Raw genomic sequence first — 24,669 nt, forward strand, 5'->3', positions numbered from 1 at the left:
CAATCACAAGGTAGCCCCGCCCTAAAGCATCCCCTGCTTTATGGTCTATTTGACTCTAAATGGGACCATAATTTACTAAATGAACATCATGCTGTATCGAAGAAGACTTGAAACTAGCGATTGAGACCATAAACTCATGTTTACAATGTTTACTGAGGTAATAAATCAAGTGAGAAATAGGCTCATTTTCTCATAGACTTCTATACAATCAGACTTCTTTTTGCAACCAGAGGAGTCGCCCCCTGCTGGCTGTTAGAAAGAATGCAAGTTTAAGGCACTTCTCAGACCCGGAGGTTGCCTATATTGTGTTCGACACTACAAGCGACTGCTCTCACGTAACTCATTTGATCCAAGTTATATTTGAAATATTGATAACTGCAGCTTTAAAGTCTATCGCAAACTATTTTGACACACAAAATAATAAATCTTTGTTTTTGTTTTGTGTCTGTTTTTATTTATTTTATGTCGGAAATAAAGTCTTTCATTGATAATTTACTGACACAATCAACAAAAATCTCAAAACATTTTCAGCCCATTACAAAAACTCACTGCACTCCCCCACACACACACACACACACACTTTATTTTGCTGAAGACCTCCTCCTCCTCCTCCATCTCCTCCTTTCTAGAAATGTTTCACTCCAGATTGGTCATCACCACAATGTATTCAACACTGCAATTTAGCTCATCATCATCACCATCATCATCATCACTCCCTCCATCCCAATTAAGCCTAATTACGCACGAGGCAGCCATCAAAACAAAAGCTACCGTTCCTTTAAATCTTCATCCCCCTTTTTTTTTTTTTTTTTTTTTGGAGCGAGGAGGGAAAATAGCATGTGAAACCACACTGTCACAAAAAAACACAGACACTCCCCTCCTTCATCAGGAGCACCGACACACTGACTGACTGACTGACTGAGCCTCCTGCTGCTGTGTTGGATGTTGGATGTGTGCAGCCCTCTGGACTCTGGACTTGGTGGGAGGGGGAGAAGTTTCCCCAGAAGACAGAAGCTGCTGCTGCTTGGATCACTGAGAGAGAGAGAGAAGAGAGACGATGATGATGATGCCTTCCTCCTTCAGCCCAGTCTCTCAAGCTGCTCAGTGGATTTGCTGATTTTTTCTCGAAATTAATTTTCTGCAAGTTATTCACTGAGGACTGAGGGGAGATTTTAAAGCAGAGGATGCTCCCACAGGTCATTCGGATTCTGTATGTCTTGTCTTTCTGCTTTTTCCAAGGAGGCTTTATCAGGTGAGGCGCACTGACATGTATTATCCTCTCTCTCTCTATGTGTGTGTGTGAGTTATTTTCGCTCCTATTTTCTGCTTGACATCAACTTTTCGACCATCACAGTCGACGCTCCTTGGTGGTCCTCACATCATTTTGGCATTTCACAGACTTTTTTTTACTTGATTTCTATGCAGCTCTCCAGATAATCATACCTTGTTTGTTTGTTTATATTGTTGAGGCGAAAAGAACGTGTTTACCTTCAACTAACTCTCCATTTATCAGCTGTTTTTTGGCATTAAATAAAATATAAATAAATTCTCTTTCATGCATGAGAATACATGGGCGCATTATTTACCTCAAAAAAAAAATAATCCAGCATTTTACGCACAAAGAAAACTGAGATTTCAAAACAATCACATTTTGATCTCATGGTTGCAGTTTTAAATCTATAAGTGCATGCACATTCAGTAATAAGTATTCATGCAAACAATTCACCATGAAAATACAGCATCAGATATGAAACCTTGTTGTCTTGACGCGCAGAGAAAACCTCTCCTGGTTGCAAACTACCTGTGGATTTCCAGCTTGTATTGCAGGACTGATTAGTGGCTTTTTTTTTTAAAGGGTATCGTTCAGACTCCCAATATATGATATAATATTCATTAGGTGATAAACAATTCACCAACAACATGTGGGAAACATCCCATTCCTTGCTTGCTTACTGGAGCATGAATGATGTCATGCATGCATGGATAGAATTTGCACATCTGATGTTTTCAGAAACAGCAAGAAAAGTGTTTGGCACAATCGATAATTATTGTAAGAAAAAGGGGGCAAGCTCCAGTCAGTGTGTGTTCAGTGTGTCTGGGGACAAACAGAACAAAAACACCTCCATCTCTCTGTCTGTCTTTCCCTTCTTTATTCTCTCAGTTTGTACTAAACACACCTCATGTTCCTTCCTCATTTTCTCACTCAGATCATCTACCAGCCACCAAGCTTTTCTCTCTTCCTTACCTCCTTCTACCCTTCCTTCCTTCCTCCCCCCTTCTATCCTTCCTGGTGGCAAAAAACTTTTATTTGCATTGAACACTTTTCCTTATTTCATGCCCTGCCAACCTCAGGTGTGAGCGAAAGGGAATTAAGATCTGCATAATCCTAGAGCGGAACAGAGCCGTGACTCCGTTGAACCCAGGGGCGAAGGAGAGCAGCTCTTAGCCTGGAGAGCAAGTCAACTGACAGCACCTCCTCTCACAAATTATATGCTCTCACACCAGCCCTGCTCTGCTCTGCTCTCCATGTAGGGAGGGAACCAGAGAGGAAAGGGGAGGGATCGAGGAGGAAGAGGAGGGCAGGTGTAACAGACATGCAGAATCTGATGAAGCTGTGGAGAGGTGGTGGTGGTGGGAGGGAGGGGAGAGATGGAGAGTGAAAATGGGAATAGAGCAAACTGGGATGGAGAGAAATGCGAACAAGAAATTGAGAGGGTGATTCATTTAGCTGGAGGCGGCGTGGAGATTAGTAAAGTGGAGGACGTGGCCGGGAGATGGAGAGAAATGGTTCAGATAGGAAAGAGATGGAGCAGAGAGAGAGGGGTGGTGGGTGTGAGAGACAGGAAGTGTTGTAAGAGATTTGAAGAAAAGATTGTCATGTAAAGTAGAGCACAAGCTGGATTGGTATGATAGGTTAGGGACTGCATGGTAGTCGACAAGAGGAAATGAGAAACAGGAGTAAAAGGGTGTGATAAATAAAGTTCATATCGTAGTCTGAGTGGGTGGTGGCTGAGGGTTAGGAGATCACACCGATCTCTCTCCTGTGTGTGAGAGAAAGAGAGACTGTTGGGTCATGTATTGTTGCAGGTCAGCTTGAGAGGAAACCCTCAATCTGGTTTCCTGAACCTAATCTGCCACCCAGTTTAGTTAAATGTGGGTTTTCTCTCACCGTTTTGTTACGGGGCTTATCAAGGGGACAAATATGATACTAAATATATTGAAATCACAGCATTTAGGCAAAATGGTTGCTTTACCGACAAAGTGATGTGTTGTATTGGCCTTCATTGTTGCAGAGCGCGCATGTAGGCTTGTTTGTCAAACTAGCTGAAATGTTCTTTTTTGTTCGCTTTTACCCCTTTCACCATTGCCTGCAGTACGTCTGTACTTTCATTATGATGCTACTATATTATCATTATATCAGTGACATAAAATGGTCTTAGAATGACAATAATATCGCAATTATTTCTGGGACATTATATCGTCCAACAAAATGAGTTACATTGAGAAATACCTGATCAAATAATATGAAAACAAGATAAGGAATCTAACCAAACATTCAATGCCAGCTTTCGCTCAGTTCATGGCAGTTTTTGATTTAAAGGGACAGTGTGTAGGATTTGGCGGCATCTAGTGGTGTGGTGATAGATTGCGTATCCCCTCCGCTCACTCCTCCCTTTCCAAGGCTGAGATAACGTGAGCCACCGAGAGCGGCTTAGAGGCCGTCTAACCATATTAACACTACTTTAAAAGCAACGGAAGTCAGACGGCGGCTGGCGGTACCATGGTTTTGTGCTCTGCGGCTCACGTTACTGCAGTTTCACAAGCGTGTCAGAGATTTCAGTGGCCTTCAGGTAACGTAAAAACATGAACGTTTCTCTTTGGAAACCAGTGTTTGGTTTGTCCGTTCTGGGCTACTGTAGAAACATGGTGGACTCCGTGAAGAGGACCCGCTCCCCATGTAGATATGAAGGACTCATTCTAAGCTAACGAAAACACAACCATTCTTAGTTTCAGGTGATTTTACACTAATAAAAACATAATAATGAACATTATATTCCATTTCTGCTAATAGATCCCCCAACATCCTACACACTGGACCTTTAAGCACCAGCAGTTGAAGCTGTGAGCGCTCAGTTGGGGGACTATAAAGACTCTTGATGTATCGTATAGTTAACTCTGATTTGCAGGCTCCTCCATCTGGTGTGGAGTGTCAAGTCACGCTACTTGCCTTCGTTCACAGTGGGCTCTTAAACAGCAGTTTGGATTTGTTTCTGGTAACACGACACCCTAAGAACTACACATTGAGAGACTTTTGTTCACTCTGAGATGTTTCGCTTAGCTCAAAATGATCACACACACTTGCTGACTTCACCAGTGTGTACAGATCACAACAGCAGACGCACGAATTGTGCAAATGTATATGTATATGTATATCCACGCCCTCTTGTCATCTGATGTGTGTCTGCTCATTAGCAAATTGAGAGTGAAGCATATAGTGAACTGCATTGAAGTGAAGGGCAGAGAAACGCACCGAGGATCCCTGCTGTCCTTGCCTCCGGTCAGTGAGAGATCATGAGTCAGACTCAGAACTGGAAATATTATAGAAGAAGTCTTATCGTTCGATGCAGTTGGGTCCTCATAGCCTGGTTGTGTGGTGTCCACTTGACTTGTGTGTGTTTGTGAGTGAAAGAGAGAAGTATATTTGGTGGAGGCCTACTGTGTTTCCCTCTTAACTGTAACTAATTAATTCAAGTAGATAATGGCTTTACTTAAAGTCATCACATCGTCAGAAAGTGGGTCAGTAGCAGAATTATCAAAATAAACAAATTATATGACTGACTTCTTTGGAAAGTAAAAATGCTCTAATTCAGTTTGGGATATAACAAGGAAAGTTATTTTCTTCTTCACTGAGAGAATCCTCACTTAATTGCATGATGTTGTGTCTCATATTTGGTCTTAAATATGTGGAATTACTTTAATGAGCTTACAGGAAAAAAATCCAACCAAAAAGTTTGTTAAAAAACTATTTGAGATTTGCGTTTCGGAGTCCATTTAGTTTCTTGTATCCCCATGGATGCCCAATTAAGATGATGTATATGCCACTGATATAGTTCTACTGTTACTGCAATTTTGTTTAATAACAGAAGAAATGTTCAGCTATATAAACAATCATCTTTAAACGTCAAATTTCAGAATCAAAGAACAAAGACTTCCAGACTCTCCAGTTTTTGCACCAAAGTCCCAAAATCTGTGTTTCAGGCTGAGAGCTCATTATTTCTGTTTCAAATCCCTGTTTACTGTAAACTGTGGTGAACTGCGTCCTCTTATAGCGGGAAGCAAAACTACTTTTAATGCATTCTTTTCTATAAAGTTTGTAAAAATTAAAATGATGAGTGTTACTAATTATATCAGCAGCATCTTATAACATGACATTAACTTTGCTCCCAGTTTGAGCTTCTTTTTTTACAGCTACTGCACAGTTTAAAAATTGCAAGTCAGAGGGTGTGAAGTGCAGGAGAGGAAGACATTTTAAGACTGGCTCTGGTCAGTGTGAAAAGGAATGGATGATAACATTTTGTACCAAATGACGTCCCTCAGGATAACTCGCCTTGAACACAGTTAAACTTTTTCCCTGAACACCGACTTCTCATTTGAAGCACTGCTGAACGGTTGCAGATTTAGTGGCAGAAAATGTTTCCTCAAATACTGATAATATGAAGTGCATACCGTGGCTGTACTTGATACTTGCATAGTAGGCCTATTAAGAATAATTTGGAGCTCTTGTAATAACCAGTTCAATAGAGTTACTTTTCTTAAGGCCCGGTCCCATTAGCGTTTAAAACAGCAAACTTTTCAACTTCATAGTTCTGTCCTTTGAGGGAAACGTTGAACCAAAGTATCCAAAAATGGAGGAAGCTATTGCAACTTACTAGCTGTGTTGCATCATCCACTTTTTTAGAATAAACTATAAAGTCAGAGTATAAACTGTTCCACAAAAGAGGGATGTTTTGCAGACAGTTGTGGGGCCTAAAAGTTGTCGATCAAGGACTTAAAAGGTGCAATGTGTAAGATCTGGCCAGGATCTTAGAAATAAATCAAATTAAATAACATAAACAACGGAATGTGAAGACGATACAGTGACATAATGTCAAAGATGTCTATGTATTGTGTTGCAGAGATATTTACGAAATGAGCATGCTAACCAGCTACAGTAACCCCGGCCTGTCCTTACTTGTAATACCACTTGTTCCTCGAGAGGCGATAGTGAGTCACTGTAGCGTCCAGTCCAGAGAATGAAGATGTAGAGCTGCCCCGAGGGCTTGTCAATATTGCATCCATGGTCCGTGTGTGTTTTTTAGTTTGTTTATTGGATTAAATTGCACCCTCGACTCTTCCTCTCCGCTGCTGGGAGGCTGCTTCACCACGAGTACAGCGTGCGGTGGCTCCCGAAGATGGACGAAGCTTCAGTCAGCTGTTAGTTCGAATTCACCCAAAGCAAACCTCTCTCTGATCCCGGGAGGACTGCTGCCCCGACTCCCCGCCTGATCAGCGCACATTCTGTTGCTGCTGTTACACAGGTTAGACCCAGCGCTCCACCAGCACGCTTTGACTCCCGGCACTGGGGGTTTTCGCCGGCCAAATCCAAGCCGCCACAGCCCGCTAACTGAAGCTTGTCCCCTGGAGCCACCTCACACTCCCCTCCCGGCGAAGCAGTCCCCCCGTTGGCGTGGAGGCCGAAACAAAAACACAAGTCGTTTCTTTGTCTCCGTCACCCCGGACCCAAGCCAATAACTTGTACAGCCCCCCGTTTAGTGTCACAGTAAACACAAAGATGGCTAACGATAACCATACGTGATGATTATAAGATAGCATTGTTAGTTTCTTTCAGCAGTTTGATTGAATTTTACACATTCTTGCCCTGCTGTTGGTTGGCGTTTTTATATATAACTGATGACTGTAAATTTAGATTGTGTGTTTTCAGTAGTAGAGGTGCAATGCTGCCTTCCATGTCTTTGGAGCATGTGGCTGACGTTGCATCTTAAAGCAGCTGTTGCACTCAATATTGTGCATCACAAACTTAAGTTAAAACATAAAGTGAATAAGGGCTTCCAAAGGATAAAGATTAAGAGGTAATAAATAAAAAAAAAAACTTTGACCAAGTCAATATGCGCTTATAAACTCCCCATTCAAATTACTTGTATCAAATGTTTCCTTTTGAAGCCCGTTCTAAGAAACACCTGTTATACAGCAAAAAAAAAAAACAGTATTCAAAAGAAACACTGTGGAAAGAAGTAAACATAATTTAGCCAGTCCAAACTTCAAAAGCTCAGTTGTTGGGCGAGGACACAATCTTTCTGTGATTGCTTTAATTAAATTCTGATGGTAGTCCCAGCTGGTATGGAAGTATCTGAAACAGCAAAGTAATATCTGGAGGCTAGTAAACAGTAGAGGGATGAGGAAAGCAGTTTGGGTGCCTTCATTTTAAATGTTTCTCAACCAACAAGGAGTTTAAAATGTGGCTTGTCCCTTACAAAAAAAAATTGCATATGAAAGCTCTGGTGAGAAAAGGCTATTTCTGCCTGTGAATTTGAGAAATGGAGAAAACTTCTGCATTGAAATTGTTGCACTTGAAGCGATTAGTGTCACATTTAGCAGCAGATAACTAAATAAAATTGGTCATGTAAAAAAAAAAACATGCAAAAGAAAAAGCAGACATGCTTTGAATTCACATGCCGGGTTTTAATTTGTCATTTCTTTGTACACAGCAGTGTGAAAACAGTATCAAGTGAATGTTACTGAGATGTCACCTTGAGTTAGACTGTCACAAACACTTTTAGGGCTCTCTTATATTCTCTCCAAAAAAAACAAATCCCCGCGTACTTGGCTGATACACAGAGTCGAGCAGCGAGGAGTGCTGACGAAAAGGAAGCGTGAAAGCACGACAGATGGGATGTTTACGTGAGTTAATGACTAAAAAATGAGCGCCAAGCTGGAGACAAGAGTCGAACAGACGGTTTGCTCTCCACTTCGAGCGCCACCAATAGTGGTATACTTAGTAATGAAATATGAAGACTAGGGATACAAAGAAGATTCATCAAAAGATAAAGTTTAATTTTTGTGCTGGTGAGGTTTTAAATCCCGTTGAGGATATGTAGAAGATTTAATTGTAGCTTGTCAAAAAAAGAAGTAATTATTTATTCAGCTGGTTCTCAGAGGAATGTTTTGATTTGTTTTTTCTACAATTGGTTTAATTTTCACAGTAAAAGTCAATGAAACACATTAAGCAAAACTAACCATCCTCCCTCCTGATTATAAATATTTGTCATGAGCAACTTTTAATAAAAAAAGGAGTTGGTGAGCACGCAGTCTAATCTTAAAACCCTGACAAGAAAGCAGCGTCCGACACAGATCTGCCCATTGCTTCAGTGGCCATTAGATTTGTGTTTGGATATATGGTGGAGGTGACAGCCTGCTGATGGTCTCAGCAGTCGGCCGGCGCTTTCGGTGTTCGGCTGACACCTCGGGCTGAGAGATGTGACTGATGGTTTGCTGCCCGTTTCAATCAAACCACATATGACCTTTCCCTGTTTCTATTATATGAAATGTGCATAACAACCCTCCTTTGCCACATCTTAAAACATAGTTATTTTCACTGAGATCCTGATGCTGGAGGATAAAAACTGTAGTTTTGCCCTGAAATATGCCAACCATCTTTTCCCTTATTAAGGGTCACACATGAGTTTAAAAGCTATAGACATCTTACAAAAATGTTTTTTTTTTTCATCAAGGCAGAGAAATGCTCCCAGTCTATTCCTTGCCCACACTAAACCATGTGTTTGTGACATGCCTCGGCTGCCAGCTGAAATCAATACTCCGAGCCACTGAATAATAAATGCATCATGAAGTGTAACTGATGGGCATCAGCTCAGGGTAAACTTTTAATCCCCACAGATATGTAGCCAGCTAACGCCAAGCTGGAAGAGCATTAACATGCAATATTGTCCATTGGTCATGCAGAGAACCACAAAAAAACACATTTCAAGCATTTATTCACAGAGGTTAAAAATTCAAATGTCTTTTTGTGCTTCACTCGCTTCACACACATGCAGGAGAAAAAGTAATGCCAGAGGTTAAAGAAAGCATTGAGTTGATCATCTCATGGCCACAAAATGTTCTAGCCTGCAAACTGCAAATAGATTTAATCCAAGACAACCCAGAACCAGGGTAAGTAAAGAGACATTTCTATTGTATGTCAAAAGTCCATCAAATTAAAGATACTTGAATAACTATTTTCATTTTAATACTGGATTAGATGACAATGTATAATTTGAAAGGGGCCACTCAGAGACAAATCACAGAGAATTATCACCTGGCTCTGCAGTTCCCCTCAGCTCTGTGGAGCTTTATTAGCATCTTTTTGGTTCAACAGATCCTCATACAACGGTTCATATGATAGCTTACGAAAAGTTGTTCCTAATTTTTTGTTCATTTTCCTACAAATATCCAGCAACACGTGACGCACATGTCCATTTCCGCTCCAGTCTTTTCAAAATAAACTTCCATAGGTTTAGGCATACAAAACTACTCAGAAGAAAATTATGGTTTGGGTAAAATAACACAGAAAGTGGTGTAACTGAAGTACAGAAGTTATGTGACAAAAACTCCTTAGTTAGGTTTATGAAAAGATCATGGATTGGGATTAAAATAAATCCAGAAGTGGCGTAATTTAAGTACGTAAATTACGTGACAAAGAACTCAACGTAGACTTCTGGTTTCACTCAGGGTACGAACAGCGGTCTCCGAAAGTTCGGTGGTATTAGCCCCTAAGCGGCATGTGTCGCTCTTTATACTTCCTGCTTCACGATTACAAGGATTACATACAAATTGATTTTGTGTATGAATTACAATGCATTGCTTTTCGCAGGTGCAGCTGTGTATGTATGAGAACAGCCTGTTTTGGTTTTATAGCCTGTAATTTTACTGTTCATTCCCACCAGCATCATTTTCAGGTGCAGGCAGCTGTTTTCAGTGAAAAAGCTCTTATAAACCCACTGTATACTACTTGCCCTGCAAACAGCAGATAGACACAAATAGTGACTAGCTGTTGATCACAGTGGAGCAGCTCTAGAGCCAGATGTTTCCCTCAGGAGGCAGCGGTGACCAAAACAGCTGTAAGGAAAGTTGGACACAACTCTGAACATTCAAATGTTTCAGTTTAAATATCTGCTCCTCACATGACTTTGTTAATTAATCAGACACAACACATACTGTTGGATCAGTCTTGTATGTATAGGCTTTGGAATTGACAAGCTTGCAGCTAAATGTAAAAGACATTTCAGCACTTACTGTAGACACAGCAGGTATAGTCAGAAATTAATGGCAGATGTTTGTTCGGCTTCACTGGGGTTATAAAACCACAGATGTGTGCCTACAAACACATGTGCTTCTTTATGTTTCTCTCACTCTGTGCACAGATCAAACCAACGCAATATACTGTGTGAGTCAATATCTAGATAACAAAATATGTGCGACAGTGGTAAGGTAATGCAATTAAGTGGACCTCTCTCTTCAGATTAAAATGGCCACTTATTGACTGGAGCAGCACTTTGGCTCTGAGGTTCACCGCTGTAGGTCATTATGTTCTCTGCAATTAGAAGCATGAAGTGGGGGCCCATTATGAAACCCTCCATCATGTCATTATATTGGACCATACAGACCGTGCTGATTACACTTTCGGGGAGAGGAAAAGTCTGTCCTACAAAAAACAATCCTCATAATATATGGTTGGACAAAAAGAAACAGTGGGCAGTGGAGTCAAACTGCAGCTCTGCTTTGTAATTGAATCAAAACTGAACCATTAACTGAACCATTAAGAATGACCGCGCCACAATAAATCAGTTATTACAGAGGACTTTAATTTATCAGCCAAATACTGCAGGCTAAAGCTAACAGTAGTAGAGCAGACTGCACGTATTAATCATGACCTCAAAGTAAAAATTACACCTCAATCAAACCCATTGGCTTTAATTTTGGTCATTTTGGCTGTTTTTTAAGAAATCTAAATTGGTCCTAAATTGCCCTAAATTAACTCTTTAACACCCTCCATCTTTTGGGATGTTGACAATAATATTAAAAATAAATGTAGCCATTAATTAATTGATAAAATGTGACACAAATTTATATTTCTGTTTTAATTTGCTTCTTTATTTATTTATATTTGTATTAATTCCCTTATTTATTAACTCTTCTGTTTAATTTTGCCTTTATTTTGTATTTATTTTTGCATTTATTTATTTATTTATTTACTTTTTGCATTTATTTATTTATTCATTTACTTTTTTTTTTTTAAATCTATTTGTTTATTTATTATTTTATATTTACTTTTAAATGTTTTTATTTATTTATGCATTTTCCCCTTTGCATTTCACCCCTAATTTATTTCCCCAAACATATTTATTTCTATATTCTTTTCTTTACACATTTCTTTATGCATTTCTGCCTCATTATGCAAATGAGGGGGCTGTCACTCAACGTGCGTCATGGGGTCAGAGCATATGGGTCAGACTGCATAGATCTCCTCCCCGAGGTTTAGCTCATTCAGAATGGGAACCTCCAGGCTGATGTAACAAGAAACCGTCGAGAAACAACAAAGTCTGATTAAAATGGAGCAAATGTTGGCTTGTGAAAATTCCCCAAATTAAAACAAATGGACCATTTTTTTTATGTTAGACCCATGCAATGAATATTTCATTTTTGGACTGCTTTGAAGGCACATGTAGGGTAGAACGACATCATCTCAGCTGTGAATTGTACATTAACTATTTTACGGGAGAACATCCTTTTTAATAATGACCACAAATCACCTAAAAGACTTATAGTCTAATCTTTAAATTCATATATTGCATATTGCGCATATAATGTGACATGTTATAGTACCAGCAGTATGTAAAAATGTGGTAGCAGCCTAATTTTACTAAACTCCCTTGTACCAAGGGAGTTTGGAGGAAAACAACATTCAATATCACAGAAAAGTTTTAATTAAAAAGATGTTTGCTCATACTATTAACATTTTTTTTGCAATGATGCACTTATTATAGTCACTGAAGAGCATTCCTATGACTGTAATGTAGCATTTCACCGATTAAAAAAAAGCTTTCTGTGTGACTCATGTACACACTGTGATCCTCTTAGAGACGAGACGGCACATAGTGACACCCAGGTCACTCATATAAGGAAACAGACCTAGCTGCAGTGGAAATAAAAACCAAAACAACAAACAAATCGTCCCTCTTCCACCATTTCACTCCAGCCGAGGTCACACATGACCAGCGGAGCAGAGTTTGTCGGGCGGTAAAGGGGGTCGAGAGGGTTGTTGAGGGGGATTAAAGCTGTGTTCCTAAGATAACAATATGGCAGTACGGGGGTCTGTCCTCTCCAGGAGCATGAAATGAAGAGTGGTGCATGTTGGGATACAATGCAGGAGCCTGTGTAATTCCTCTACACACTGAATGAATTAGTTTCTGATGTTAGGACACACAATTCTCACACACTACAGGAAGAACTAAATCACCGTCGGCGAAGAAAAAGATGTATTTATGTTCATGGGTTGCTATGTCTGTGAAGCAGAATAGGTATGTTTACCTTATTGACATGTGCCTCTCTCTAACAGCTAGAGATCCAATAGGGTCTCCAATAATCAGCCTCCATAGAAATAGCTCTGTATTGATGGGTAGACTTACTGTTGATGTCCAATATCTGACACTTTGTGATATAAGTGGGCTGTTTGCCTGCAGGTTACTCAATTTATACACATTGCAAAGCTGCTTCAAGGATAAAACACCACAGATCATGTACTTCCACAAATCCCTGGTGCTCTGACCTCTGGATCCCTGGCAGACTTTTCTCCCCACATTAGTGAGATGACTGGTCGTCCTTGACAGGTGAAGTGCTGTATAAATGATATCATAGTGTGCTCGAGTAAGAAAACCTGACAGTAGCTGAACCCAGTTTTTCTTAAGAGGAGAACACAACAGTTTGGAGCTTTGAAAGTTGTTGTAAAGCCCAAGTATATTTTTGGGTTGCAGCTTCATAGAGAGAATGATTTTGAAAGGATGCAACTCTGACTATAACACTGCCAAGAATGTTTTATCATAATAATTGCTGCCTGCAGTTTACAACCAATAGCACTGCTGTAGAATAAACCTTATTTAGGTGTAAAATATTTGACATTCTAGCTCCTCACAGTCTTATTTTACCACCTGATTCGACTATTATCAGGCCATTAAATGTGCGTTATCGCTCACTAAAAGCACCCAAGGAGGGTGGAAAGAAGAGATGTCACCTGTCATCAATGCGTCATATCTTTGAGGTACAACACATGCGCAGTAAAATCTGGTTTGCAATTGCCGTAATTGAGCCAATTGCAACGCATGACTGCAGATTCAGTTACACTGCGCATGTGCTAAACCCCGTACCCCAAGACCCGTGTCCGCCCGTGTCCCAGCCTCTTTCAATAGGTCTTGTAAGCACCATAGATGTGCAGGGGCCTGCTACGTCTATGTTGTAAAAGTGAAAGCAAAACTTAAAAGCAACACGTTCTAACATGTAAAACTGAATGAAACTTAATGTTTTGAACAAACAAAACAGCTTCATTTAGGTTTAGGCAAGAAAACCATTTAGTTCAAAAGTGATAGTGAAACTTAATGCTTGCGAACACGAAGACAACACGTTGTTGGTTTCACACAGGATGCAAACTCCTGTCTGTCTACACTAGAGCGTCTCACGTCTGCTTTTGCTCCTGTCGGTCCTACGGTCGCTAGAGGTCACCATCGTCTTCTTTTATTCCTTCTTTCGCTGATCGACCATTTGAAAAGATGACAAAACCTGCTATTGGGTGTAGCAGGCCCTTACTGACCCACATCTATGAGGCTTATAACCACTGATAATGCACCATTTAATGACCTGATAACAGTCTAATCAGCTGATTTTACTATCTACCATTGAAGCAGAAAAACATCCGTCTGTTGATTCCTAGATGTGAGAACGAGATTCTGTGAGTAAGCCTCATTTTGGACAAAGAGCATTTAATATGCATCTCATTGAACACAGTACTGTTAAACCAATTTGTGAGCTTATTCATTTGCAGCACATACTGCTGACGGGAAGTTTGTGGGTTATTTGAGACGAGCAATATAACGTAATTGAAAAAAAAAGATTTTGAGTTCCTGCTTCTATGCTTTTCTATTACAAGCGCTGTGTATGTTAGTTATGATGGTTCTGGTCTGAGGCGAAAGCATACACCCCCTTGTTCTGCACCTCTTGTAATGAAGTGGATGGAAATGGGATACTAAACATATTACCAGTATGTGCAGGCTTTACACCAAATGTTTCAAACTCTGAAAGTAGTCCGAGTCCATATTTATCAGTTGATTAGATCCTATCCTGAGTCTTTAATTAACTCTTCCCCCTCTCCTTGATTCAATCAATGACCTGCCAGGCGATTATCTTCCCGTGAAAGGACACGTTCATGTTAGTTGTTGAAATCATGTTAGTGGGGTCCGACTGATAATCATCAAATTAACAATTGTTTTATTCAGTAACAGTTTAACATTTAATGTTTAATACAGTAGTAATATTTAGATTTTATCGCAGATCTCTAGGGAGTAATCGTAAAAGCTTGTAGAATTAATCAATAATTAATTCTGCATGTTATATAGAGTTCATGTGCCAATCTAGACTATTCATAGTTGTTACTGTTCTACATTAAAACAGTCTAGAAACAGGCTCTCATGCATGCACTTGATTTGGCAAGGGTAAATAAAATGTAATGTAACATGTAAATGTTTTTTTAGGTCAAAACAGGACTATTTCAATTTATTTAGATTGCCATACAGTATTTGAGCATGGTAGCGTTAACATTTAGATACCTATCACCATGGGCACCTAGTTATAGTTAAAAGTGTGGTTGCAACATAAGGGACCGTCAAGGGGAGGTATGGCAAGAACATTTTCATTCAATTAAAACACCTGAAAGTGCCATTTCCTGCAATATAGAGCCTTCAATCATGACCATTAAAGCTGCTCTTTCACTATAAAGCTGAGTTTATATTACACAGTATATTAAAATATTTGTAATATTTTCTCCGGCTGTAAGAATAGTTTTGACCGCAGTATTTTTTTGACTGGGCCTGAACACGATGCTGTGAAGCTAGCGCTAACGGGAAAGAGCACTTCCTGTGATTTCTTATAAAATAAAAGCCGTTTTTATTTGTGGTGAAAAGCTTAAAAACGTCTAATTACAACCCCAGCATCATTTGCATCATGTTCTGCCTCTTGCACCCCTCACCTAAACCAAATGTTTCCAGTAATTCCAGCCGGTGAGAACACGTCTGACATATAACTATTTTTACATCCAAACTAGCTCAAATAAAATAGTCTTGGAGGAGCAAATGCGGGTTTCTGCATCACCACTTTTTGATCATACAACTTTGCTAATAGTGGGGGGTGCAGCTGCTTCGCTTGCACCAATGCTCAGGCGCCTATGCCTATCACAACTTCTATAAAAGTTCATCTTCACCCATAAACCTTTGTTATGTTCCACTTGATAAGTTGATAGGCAACAAGGGAAGTTGGTAGGTCAAGTAAGTAAGTACGGAAGTCACAGTGGGGAAATTTTCAACACACAACACCGGTGTTACCAATTACACCGGACATTTTACAAGAAATGATGACGGTCAATATCTGTCGAGTGCTTACTTTGATCTTTACCGTTGGACGGCTGTGTGTCTGGCCTCTCCAATCGAGCTTTCACTGCAGGTTCCCAACTGGTGCCGCTGTAACCGTTCCGTCCTCCGCACAGCGATTGCCTCATTGACATTATGGTTCCCTTATAGCATTGGGGTTAAATCTGAAATATTGGCTCAAAACAAAAAGAGGCTTCCGTGGTTACATTCAACTCGTGTTGGATGTAAAATTCAATTAAAGCAAACAGTTGAAATGGTCATTTCAAGGTAATCCTATTTCAATGCCCTATAGTCTTATTGACGTCACGTTTTAAAGTCACATTGACATTGAGTAAAAATTGTAGACACCGCGGTCATGAAGAATGTGCTCGGACATTTTATTATGGCTATTTGGAGGACACAACTTGGATGCCTGCCTTGATGTTTAGAAGACGTGATTTTTATCGTGTACACACACACTATTAGTCATGCATGGCCATACTTTGAGTCTAGTGTGTGGCCCGAGATAACCACGAACAGAGCTTCCTAACCATCCATAACAGGGCTGGAGACACATCTCTTTATCAGGTTCAACAGACACTGTGTGTGTCCTGAGTGTGTTCTTCCTCTCACTTTGGTGCTTGACCACTGAAACACCCTTCATTTGTCTGTTTGTCCCCACAAGACGCCCACATTGTTTCCTGGAATGGTGTGTCAAATCCCGGGGTCCTCTGGGGACGAGAGATGTTTGCTTTTCAATAAATGGGTGGTACGCTCGATAAATGTGTCAAGGACTCTGTTGATGACGCCGGGTTATGCTGTTGTCATTAATTCCACCAGTAATTTCCTGAAACATTTCAGATGTGTTGTTCATCTTTGTAATATGGGTCTGCATTGTAGGGCACATTACACCAACACAAAAATAGTCCAATTCTAGTGAAACCAAGAGGGATTTCTCTTGTACAATAAAATATCGGGGTATTATTGTAACAATATAATTTGCAAATGTGTGTGTAGAGATGTGAAACTGTATCTCAATTCCTATGTGCGTAAGATCTGTAAATGTGTACGAGAATTTGTCAGGGATGGCGTGTCAATATACGCTTGTTACATGCATAGTGTCCTTTCAAAATAAACTTCTGTTTTCACAGGAAGTTAGGTTTAGTCAACACAACCACTTAGTTAACTTAGTTAACTATAAGTGAACGTTGACTACACGGGCCACGAACAGCGGTCTCCTTGTTGAAAGTCCTGTATTTGTTTGACCCACCTGCCCTAAGCGGACTTACACACTCTTTATACTACTTCAGTTGCTCTGACCGTCTCATAACGCCACAGATGGGTTTTCATTGGCATTAGTTGAAAGCGCGCTGCGACGCATACAGTCGCTAAAGGATGCCTCCGTGCGTCATTATCCGATGCCGAGGGGCACTGACCAAGCTGCGTTATTTGACGAGTTGGGAGTGAGAACGGGTCGGATTTATCAATGTGTACAAGAAAACTACATGTGCATTAGATTTGTACATTGATAAAATCTGAAAATAGTTGGGCTGTCCTCTTAGTCGCCTGACACACTCGCAGAATCGCGCAAAAGTACCACTTTAAATCTTATGTTTAGCATAAAAATTACTAATCGACTAAAGAAATCTTAGTCGACTAAGACCAAAAATTAGTCGCCTTATCGACTAAAAGGGTCAAACCCTAGAAAATAGCTACTCAGTGAACCTTGAGGTGAGAATATTTTTTCAACTGCTGTTTTCCAAGATCAAGTATCAACTTTGAAACTCTCTTCAGCTGTGGATTAGGCTTTTACTCTCTCTGATTTACTCTGACTGTCAGCGTCTTCTTGGGCTTGCCATCATAACTTGACATTGTCTGACACCTATTTTTATCTTTTTTTAAACACTGCAGTAAAAATGTCAGGAGAGACTTTCCAGTCATTAGGAATTTATTTCCCCTTGGATTGCAAATAACTTTGGTTGATTAAAGTGAGCTTATAGACACTTTTTGTAGCTGACCAGCTTGCTAACTACACCTGCTAGCCGATTGTAAGGACACAAGAAGTCCATAATATATCTCTCGCTTAAAAAAATGGGCTCGTCCTAGTAGAGAAAGGAATCACCTGGGAAGAAGTTTTGAACAAAATCTTCTCATTAACAAAAATCATATATAATGTGTATTTGAGAACACGTGTTAACTGGTGTTTACTATTCATGATTTCAACTTTAATTGCATTTTTTAGGTGCTCAGGAGGGGTAAACCTTCACAAAAAACAAAACTGTTACAAATGTTAATATCAAAGTAGCTAGAAAGATTAACATTTCCATAAAATATTTGATGATTTAGCCAAAAAGGTATTTTTTTCCCTCTTATTAGAGCTGACAGGTACCAATTAATGCTTTATTTTTTCTGAGGCGGGATAATTACGAAAAACCAGCATGAGGTTCTCACAGTAGGAAACAGAAAACAGTGCATAATAAATAATACCTCCTTGTTAATGATTCTTTTCTTCTAAATAATGTACTTGACAATGTGTTAAAGTGGGTAAATGCATTTATCTTCTCAGCAAAGATTAATAAATTATTATATTTGAGAAAATGACAAAAGTAGCAGTAAGTAACAGAATGTATTTTGGGATTTGATTATGGTCAGTTGCAATGATAATTATCTTCAATAAAGATAATGGCTAACCTGTCATTTGCCTTCAAAACTGTGACAATACAGTCCATCCTGACAGGATGTTTCGTTACACATCTGTTAGTGGCCAGAAATGTACCAGAATAATCACACAAAACCCAAAACGTGTAGTAAAAGTTCTCATCAAAGGGTTTAAAACCAACTTCTACCTTTATACATATAGTGAAGTTCTACGTAAGCAGCACTGGGTGAAATAAGAAAGTAGCATTTCAAGAAGCATTGTTAGGCTGCCTCCTTTATGGGTATGATTCAGAAAATCCCTGGTAGACGCGGCTCCATGGTGGCTTTGTTATGACGCTGTTGGTTCCAGCCAGCAGCTTGATCAAGCGAAACAGGCCAGCGGCTATGCCTACAACTTCTTTCGTCCTCACTGTCATGTCCAAAAATATGGGTCATGTAGAGTGCAGTGGCTGTGTGTGTGTGTGTGTGTGTGTGTGTGTGTGTGTGTGTGTCTTTGTGTGAACCATTTTCTGTACGACAACCTGCTTTACCTCTGCTGGGCTGAAACATCGCTTCACTATACAGATTGACAGCAAAACCCCAGTAGCTTTCATTCTTTGGTTTAAGGCACAGACGGACCATACAGTAACTGGGGCCAAGTGCACACTGACTCACCCGCTGGCCCTTTGGCTTTCACATGCCTCTCTTTTAATGCAGTAGGTGCTATGGTGCCGTGGTCCCCGGGGCAAAATGATAGAGCCACCAAACCCCTACCTTCTCCATAAGCAGCAACCATTAGCAGTTAATAACTATAATGGAGTAGCCAGAGGTAAGTCAGAACTGTGGAAGACTAACCCAGGGCTAATGTTGTATATATATAGAAGGGATAACACAATTGCATAAACCGCTCAAAGCAGTTAGACAATGGCTTATAGAAAAAAAAAAAAAAAAAGATTATGGCAGCTGGAAATGACCTGCGGGTAACAGGAAAACAAACATATGCTATCAGAGGATGTGATTTATACTGCGACTGATGGGAGCTGACACCTCTATCCATATTCATATAGGTGCATTTAGCAAATGGAAGACATTAATCATCACAGTCAAGCAGTCTACGGCGTCTAATTACATGTTCACTGTACACAGATTGTTGACTACTTCTGTAAGAATCCAGCTGGAGAGATTTCCCAATGGCCTTTAAAAAACGGAAGGAGGAGGATGGGAGGAGGTGGAGAGCCCCAACATGTGGAGGCAACACACAGCTGATGAAACCCTCTTTTTTTTATAGACATGCACAAACACACACTGCGTAGTGCTTCATTATGTTATGCAATTACCATCCCATTCTGGTTGCAGCAAAAAAATCCAATCTCTCTCTAAATCGCTGCATTTCATTACCTTGACTACAGTACATGGAGAAGATGAGAGAGACAAATATACAGCTTTGATCATGGTGTTTATACCTCCTGCAAGTGAACACAACCGCTTACATCAAGCTTCATAACAGTGGCATAAATTGACATACATCAGCAATGATAGCCTAAGGAAAGCACAAGAAGTGTTGATTGTGCAGATGATAAGAAGATAGATGTATATACTGTATATATGTGCTTGGTTCAATTTGCATGAATCTAGATGTGCTGTATTTTGTGTTTGATCCAAGCAAACAAAATGGACAATTATTGTAGCGCTTTACAGCGCCCCAGCAACATGACAAAACAAACCTAAAGCTTATGTGGTGAGGAGCTGACTACTGTATGAGGATAAAGCCGCAGTCCGTCTCAAGCCCCGAAGCGGACACATCAAAGCAATCTTTTGCCGTCAGTATACTCCCTTTCTCTCTATCAGGAATCCTGCTAGCTCTGTTTCACGGAGAGTGACAGGAGGCAATCCGTGCTGATATCAGATCTTTGACGTGGAAAAGGTGGCCTGAATACAGAGAGGCTCAGAGAGACACATCCGGAAGATGGGTAGGTCTGAGGACGCTCTATGCTAGATTCATCTCCCTTAAGGGGAAAGGTCACTTCCTCAGGTTTTATCACATAGATTGCCATTTAAACTTTGTTTGTTTGATTTGGCTTTGGGGAGAGCTAACAGGAGCTGAATGTGGAACACTTCATATGCAGTTAAATACATACTTCTCCTTCAAAGTTTAATGCTAATGGCCAGCTGGAAAGGATGCTGTCATTTAAACAGCCTTGGTAGAGTCACCATTGATTCAAATGTCACTGATAACTGTAGGTTTAAGATAAGAATATACATGTGATACCATTCGTAGCGCATATTTAACAGGAACAAAAGGGCTTAACAATAGGGGCTCCTCTCTGAGGGTCGTGTCGAGAAGGTAACATGCACATTGCGAAAACTCTTGTGAGATGGTTAAAGTTAGGCATTGACCTTGAATAGTTAAGGTTAGGCATTGACCTCGAATGGTTAAGGTTACATGTAGGCATCGACCTCAAATGGTTAAGGTTTGGCATCGACCTCGAATGGTTAAGGTTAGGCATTGACCTCGAATGGTTAAGGTTAGGCATTGACCTCGAATGGTTAAGGTTAGGCATTGACCTCAAATAGTTAAGGTTAGGCATTGACCTCAAATAGTTAAGGTTAGGCATTGACCTCAAATAGTTAAGGTTAGGCATTGACCTCAAATAGTTAAGGTTTGGCATCGACCTCGAATGGTTAAGGTTAGGCATTGACCTCAAATAGTTAAGGTTAGGCATTGACCTCGAATGGTTAAGGTTAGGCATCGACCTCAAACAGTTAAGGTTAGGCATTGACCTCGAATGGTTAAGGTTAGGCATCGATCTCAAATAGTTAAGGTTAGGCATTGACCTCAAATAGTTAAGGTTAGGCATCGACCTCAAATAGTTAAGGTTAGGCATTGACATCGAATAGTTAAAGTTTGGCATTGACCTCGAAAAGTTAAGGTTAGGCATTGACCTTGAATAGTTAAGGTTAGGCATCGACCTCGAATAGTTAAGGTTAGGCATTGACCTCGAATAGTTAAGGTTAGGCATTGACCTCGAATGGTTAAGGTTACATGTAGGCATCGACCTCGAATGGTTAAGGTTCAGCATCGACCTCAAATAGTTAAGGTTAGGCATTGACCTCGAATGGTTAAGGTTAGGCACTGACCTTGATTGGAAAGTTTTTCGCAATTTGAGGGTTACCTTCTAGACACAACCCTCTCTGAGGACAGTATGTGGTTAGCCAACCAAGCAGACTGTTCTTATACACTGTTCGTAGCTATACCTTTTATAATTCGTATATAACCCCAACCCACATAATCTATTATTATTCAAATCTCGGTGGCTTTGTTGAAGTTATATCGTTGAGAATTGGGAAGCTGTTGACCGTGATGATCAGTGCTCGAGTTAAATTCACATGAATGGCATCCCATTCCATCTCCAGTGTTGGTATGTGTGACATATGGGGCGTAAGGAGAACCACCCAGCAAAGGCAGTGAAAATATCAGATCAAAATATAGGTTGAAGGCTAAAATTACAACCCTACAATCCTGGTATCTAAAGTAAGCATACAGCACACAGTGAGCTCTCATGGCTCTGACATTTCTGCAAGTTTTTATTAGAAATTAAAATTCAGTTCCTTATATTCCCAAAGTTTTAAATGTAAGAACATTTTCTGAGATGATCACAAAAAATAATATTTGCTAGATAATGTGTGTGGGCTGAACAATTCATTCTCTCGTTGACAGCAGTTGTAGCAATTAGGAGTCAGAGAAGGTGGACCGTTTTCTTCAGTTTTAATCACAGTGTTCAGAAACCCCAGCAATAGAAGAATTCAATCACAAAGAGAAGGATATTATATTTCACACAAATAGGAGTTTTAAGTCACTAGACTGGGATGTGTTAGAGTGCTGAAGATTAGTTAAGGCTGCATGGGAAAAGCCCGGGGGTGGCAGTACGAGTTCAGCGTAGTAGAAACGGGCCATCGTGAGCATAAATCTGTCATCGGGCCGCAGCTCATTGTGCCCTCGTCATTACCGTGGCACATCCTGGAAACATAATTTCTGCCGGGTACTCCAGAGATGTCAAGCCTCACTCCCACAAGATTAAAGATTGCATTACAAATTACAACGCATGAGCAATGGCGCAGACTTGCGATTTACACTGCGTTAGCATAGATTAATCTAAATCATTAAACCCCGGGGTTTGCATTGAGACAGCTAAATATACCTTAACAAGAAGTAGATTCTACCAGTAGCGTTGGCTCATGGCTGAACTAATTATGCTTTACGTAAAAATCAAAAGATCAAAGATAAAACAGAGGAGAATAGAAATAGTTCAAAGGTAGGGGTGGTATTAAAAGCAAGCCCGGTAAACATCCTGACATCTAATGGGAACGATTCCTCTGCCACTATTTAAAGTCTGCCAACTATCTTTGTTCTTCCAGCTGTCGAACCCTTTGATCCAAACTGAGGTGCATAAAAATAGTGATGGAAGCAATGTAATATACACTATGTTATGAATGTATACATCTATTCTTAACTGTTCCTTGACATATACAACGGAGCTCGTGAAAAGACCAAAGCCAACAATAAATTGATCCTACTTGCATGAGTAGCCAAAGCGTGAAATAGTATTGCTCTGCACCATAGACCTCCATTGATGTCCACAAACTATTAAACACACATTAATGAGCCACACCGTTGCGCTGGCTGATATGTTCCCTCATTACTATGAACATGGGTGATGTAATTTATTTTGAATCGATTTCACGTACACCGCACATAGCTCCATAAATACTTGTGAGCGCGCTGAATCTGTAGCTGGAAATTGTCCCTTTATTATATATTTATTATTGAGTAACATCTAAAAACAGCAGTGCCTTTTATTTGCCTTTTTTTAAATCAAAAGTATTGATTTGTGAGGCCTTTTTAAACAATTATGTAAGTCAGAAAGTATTGAGAGACAGATTTATTGACAAAATAGAACATCGGCAGCCTTATGCTGCATTCACATGGAGTCAGGCAGCCGGTAGACAACACCTTCTGGACGGCACAGTCCAACAGAATGACAGGACGGCAAAACCAAACCTGCATGGCGATATGTTGCTATGGTGATGGAATAAAATATATTAAACTAAATTATTTTGAGTCTACTATTTTATGTAATTATTCTAGTAATGCATGTAGCTATAAAATACAGCTTTCTCTTAATATTCTATTGCAAACTTTCTCCGGTGTGAGAGAGCTGCGTAACATTGCTCTACAGATTGAGATCATATGCAAAAATAAAAGATTCAGGAGTAATTGCAAATCATTCCATCTTATATTTTATCTACTGTAGATTGAATATGCATGTATGCCCTGTAGGCTTCTCCCATGACATCATAAAACCACCGAACAATTCAGAGTAATCTGCCTTGCAAAGGAGACCTCTGTACTGAATCTGCACATCATTTCGATTAAATAATTGAGTTGCGATTAATTGCATGATTGTCTGTAGTTAATTGCGTTTAATTGCAAATTAATCACACATTTTTTATCTGTTCAAAATGAACCTTAATGGGAGATTTGTCAAGTATTCAATACTCTCATCAACATGGGAGTGGGCAAATGTGCTTGCTTTATGCAAATATACAGTATGTATATATTTGTTATTGGAAATCAATTAACAACACAAAACAATGACAAATATTGTCCAATCATAATATGGCAAACTGCAGCCCAACAGGCAACAACAGCTGTCAGTGTGTCAGTGTGCTGACTTGACTATGACTTGCCCCAAAGTGGAGACTCGTGGGTCCCCATAGAACCCATTTTCATTCACATATCTTGAGGTCAGAGGTCAAGGGACCCCTTTGAAAATGGCCATGCCAGTTTGTCCTCGCAAAAATGTATTGTAAGTTTTGGAGCGTTATTTATTCTTCACGACAAGCTAGTATGACATGGTTGGTACCAATGGATTCCTTAGGTTTTTCTAGTTTCATATGATGCCAGTATTTTCACTGTAGCTATAGTCTATATCTGTATTTCCATACCTAGAGGTGTCACTGTGAAGGAGTGGCAGTGGTCATGTCATTGAAGATAAATGTGCAAGGTTAAATTGCAGTGTGCTTCACATCCCATTCCCCAATGAGCTTATTGATCAAAAGGGGACGGTAGTAGCCATCGGCCATCACATACAGTAGTGTGAAGAGGCTGCACAGGTCATTAAAGACAACAACAAAATTACAAATCAATGTATTACCAAGCATGCTGTGGTTGAATGTACTTTACTAAAAAGGACTGTCACTAGTCCATTCGTATGGTTTGGTTGCCTGATAGAAAGTTGTGATTGTCAAA

General features: G+C 40.0%; 1 protein-coding gene and 1 long non-coding RNA gene across 4 annotated transcripts in view; one reads left to right on the top strand and one right to left on the bottom strand.

Annotated features, from left to right (window-relative positions):
* Positions 1 to 442: 442 nt before the first annotated feature.
* The window catches only part of LOC119494136, a 73,393-nt gene continuing 49,166 nt past the window's right edge, over positions 443 to 24,669 (bottom strand). Inside the window, exons 3-4 of the long non-coding RNA XR_005208132.1 lie at positions 15,757 to 15,907; positions 443 to 1,032 (exon numbers count right to left, since the gene is read on the bottom strand). This is a non-coding gene — a long non-coding RNA (uncharacterized LOC119494136). The remainder of the gene's footprint in view (positions 1,033 to 15,756; positions 15,908 to 24,669) is intronic.
* Positions 1,026 to 24,669, top strand: part of glra4a (glycine receptor, alpha 4a) — a 54,144-nt gene continuing 30,500 nt past the window's right edge. For all 3 annotated transcript variants that reach the window (XM_037779754.1, XM_037779751.1, XM_037779752.1), the window contains exon 1: positions 1,026 to 1,252. In XM_037779754.1, coding sequence (XP_037635682.1) covers positions 1,185 to 1,252 — 68 coding nt within the window. In that variant the 5' untranslated portion in view covers positions 1,026 to 1,184. The remainder of the gene's footprint in view (positions 1,253 to 24,669) is intronic.

Source organism: Sebastes umbrosus, chromosome 9, assembly GCF_015220745.1.
Source record: "Sebastes umbrosus isolate fSebUmb1 chromosome 9, fSebUmb1.pri, whole genome shotgun sequence".
NCBI lineage: Eukaryota > Metazoa > Chordata > Actinopteri > Perciformes > Sebastidae > Sebastes > Sebastes umbrosus.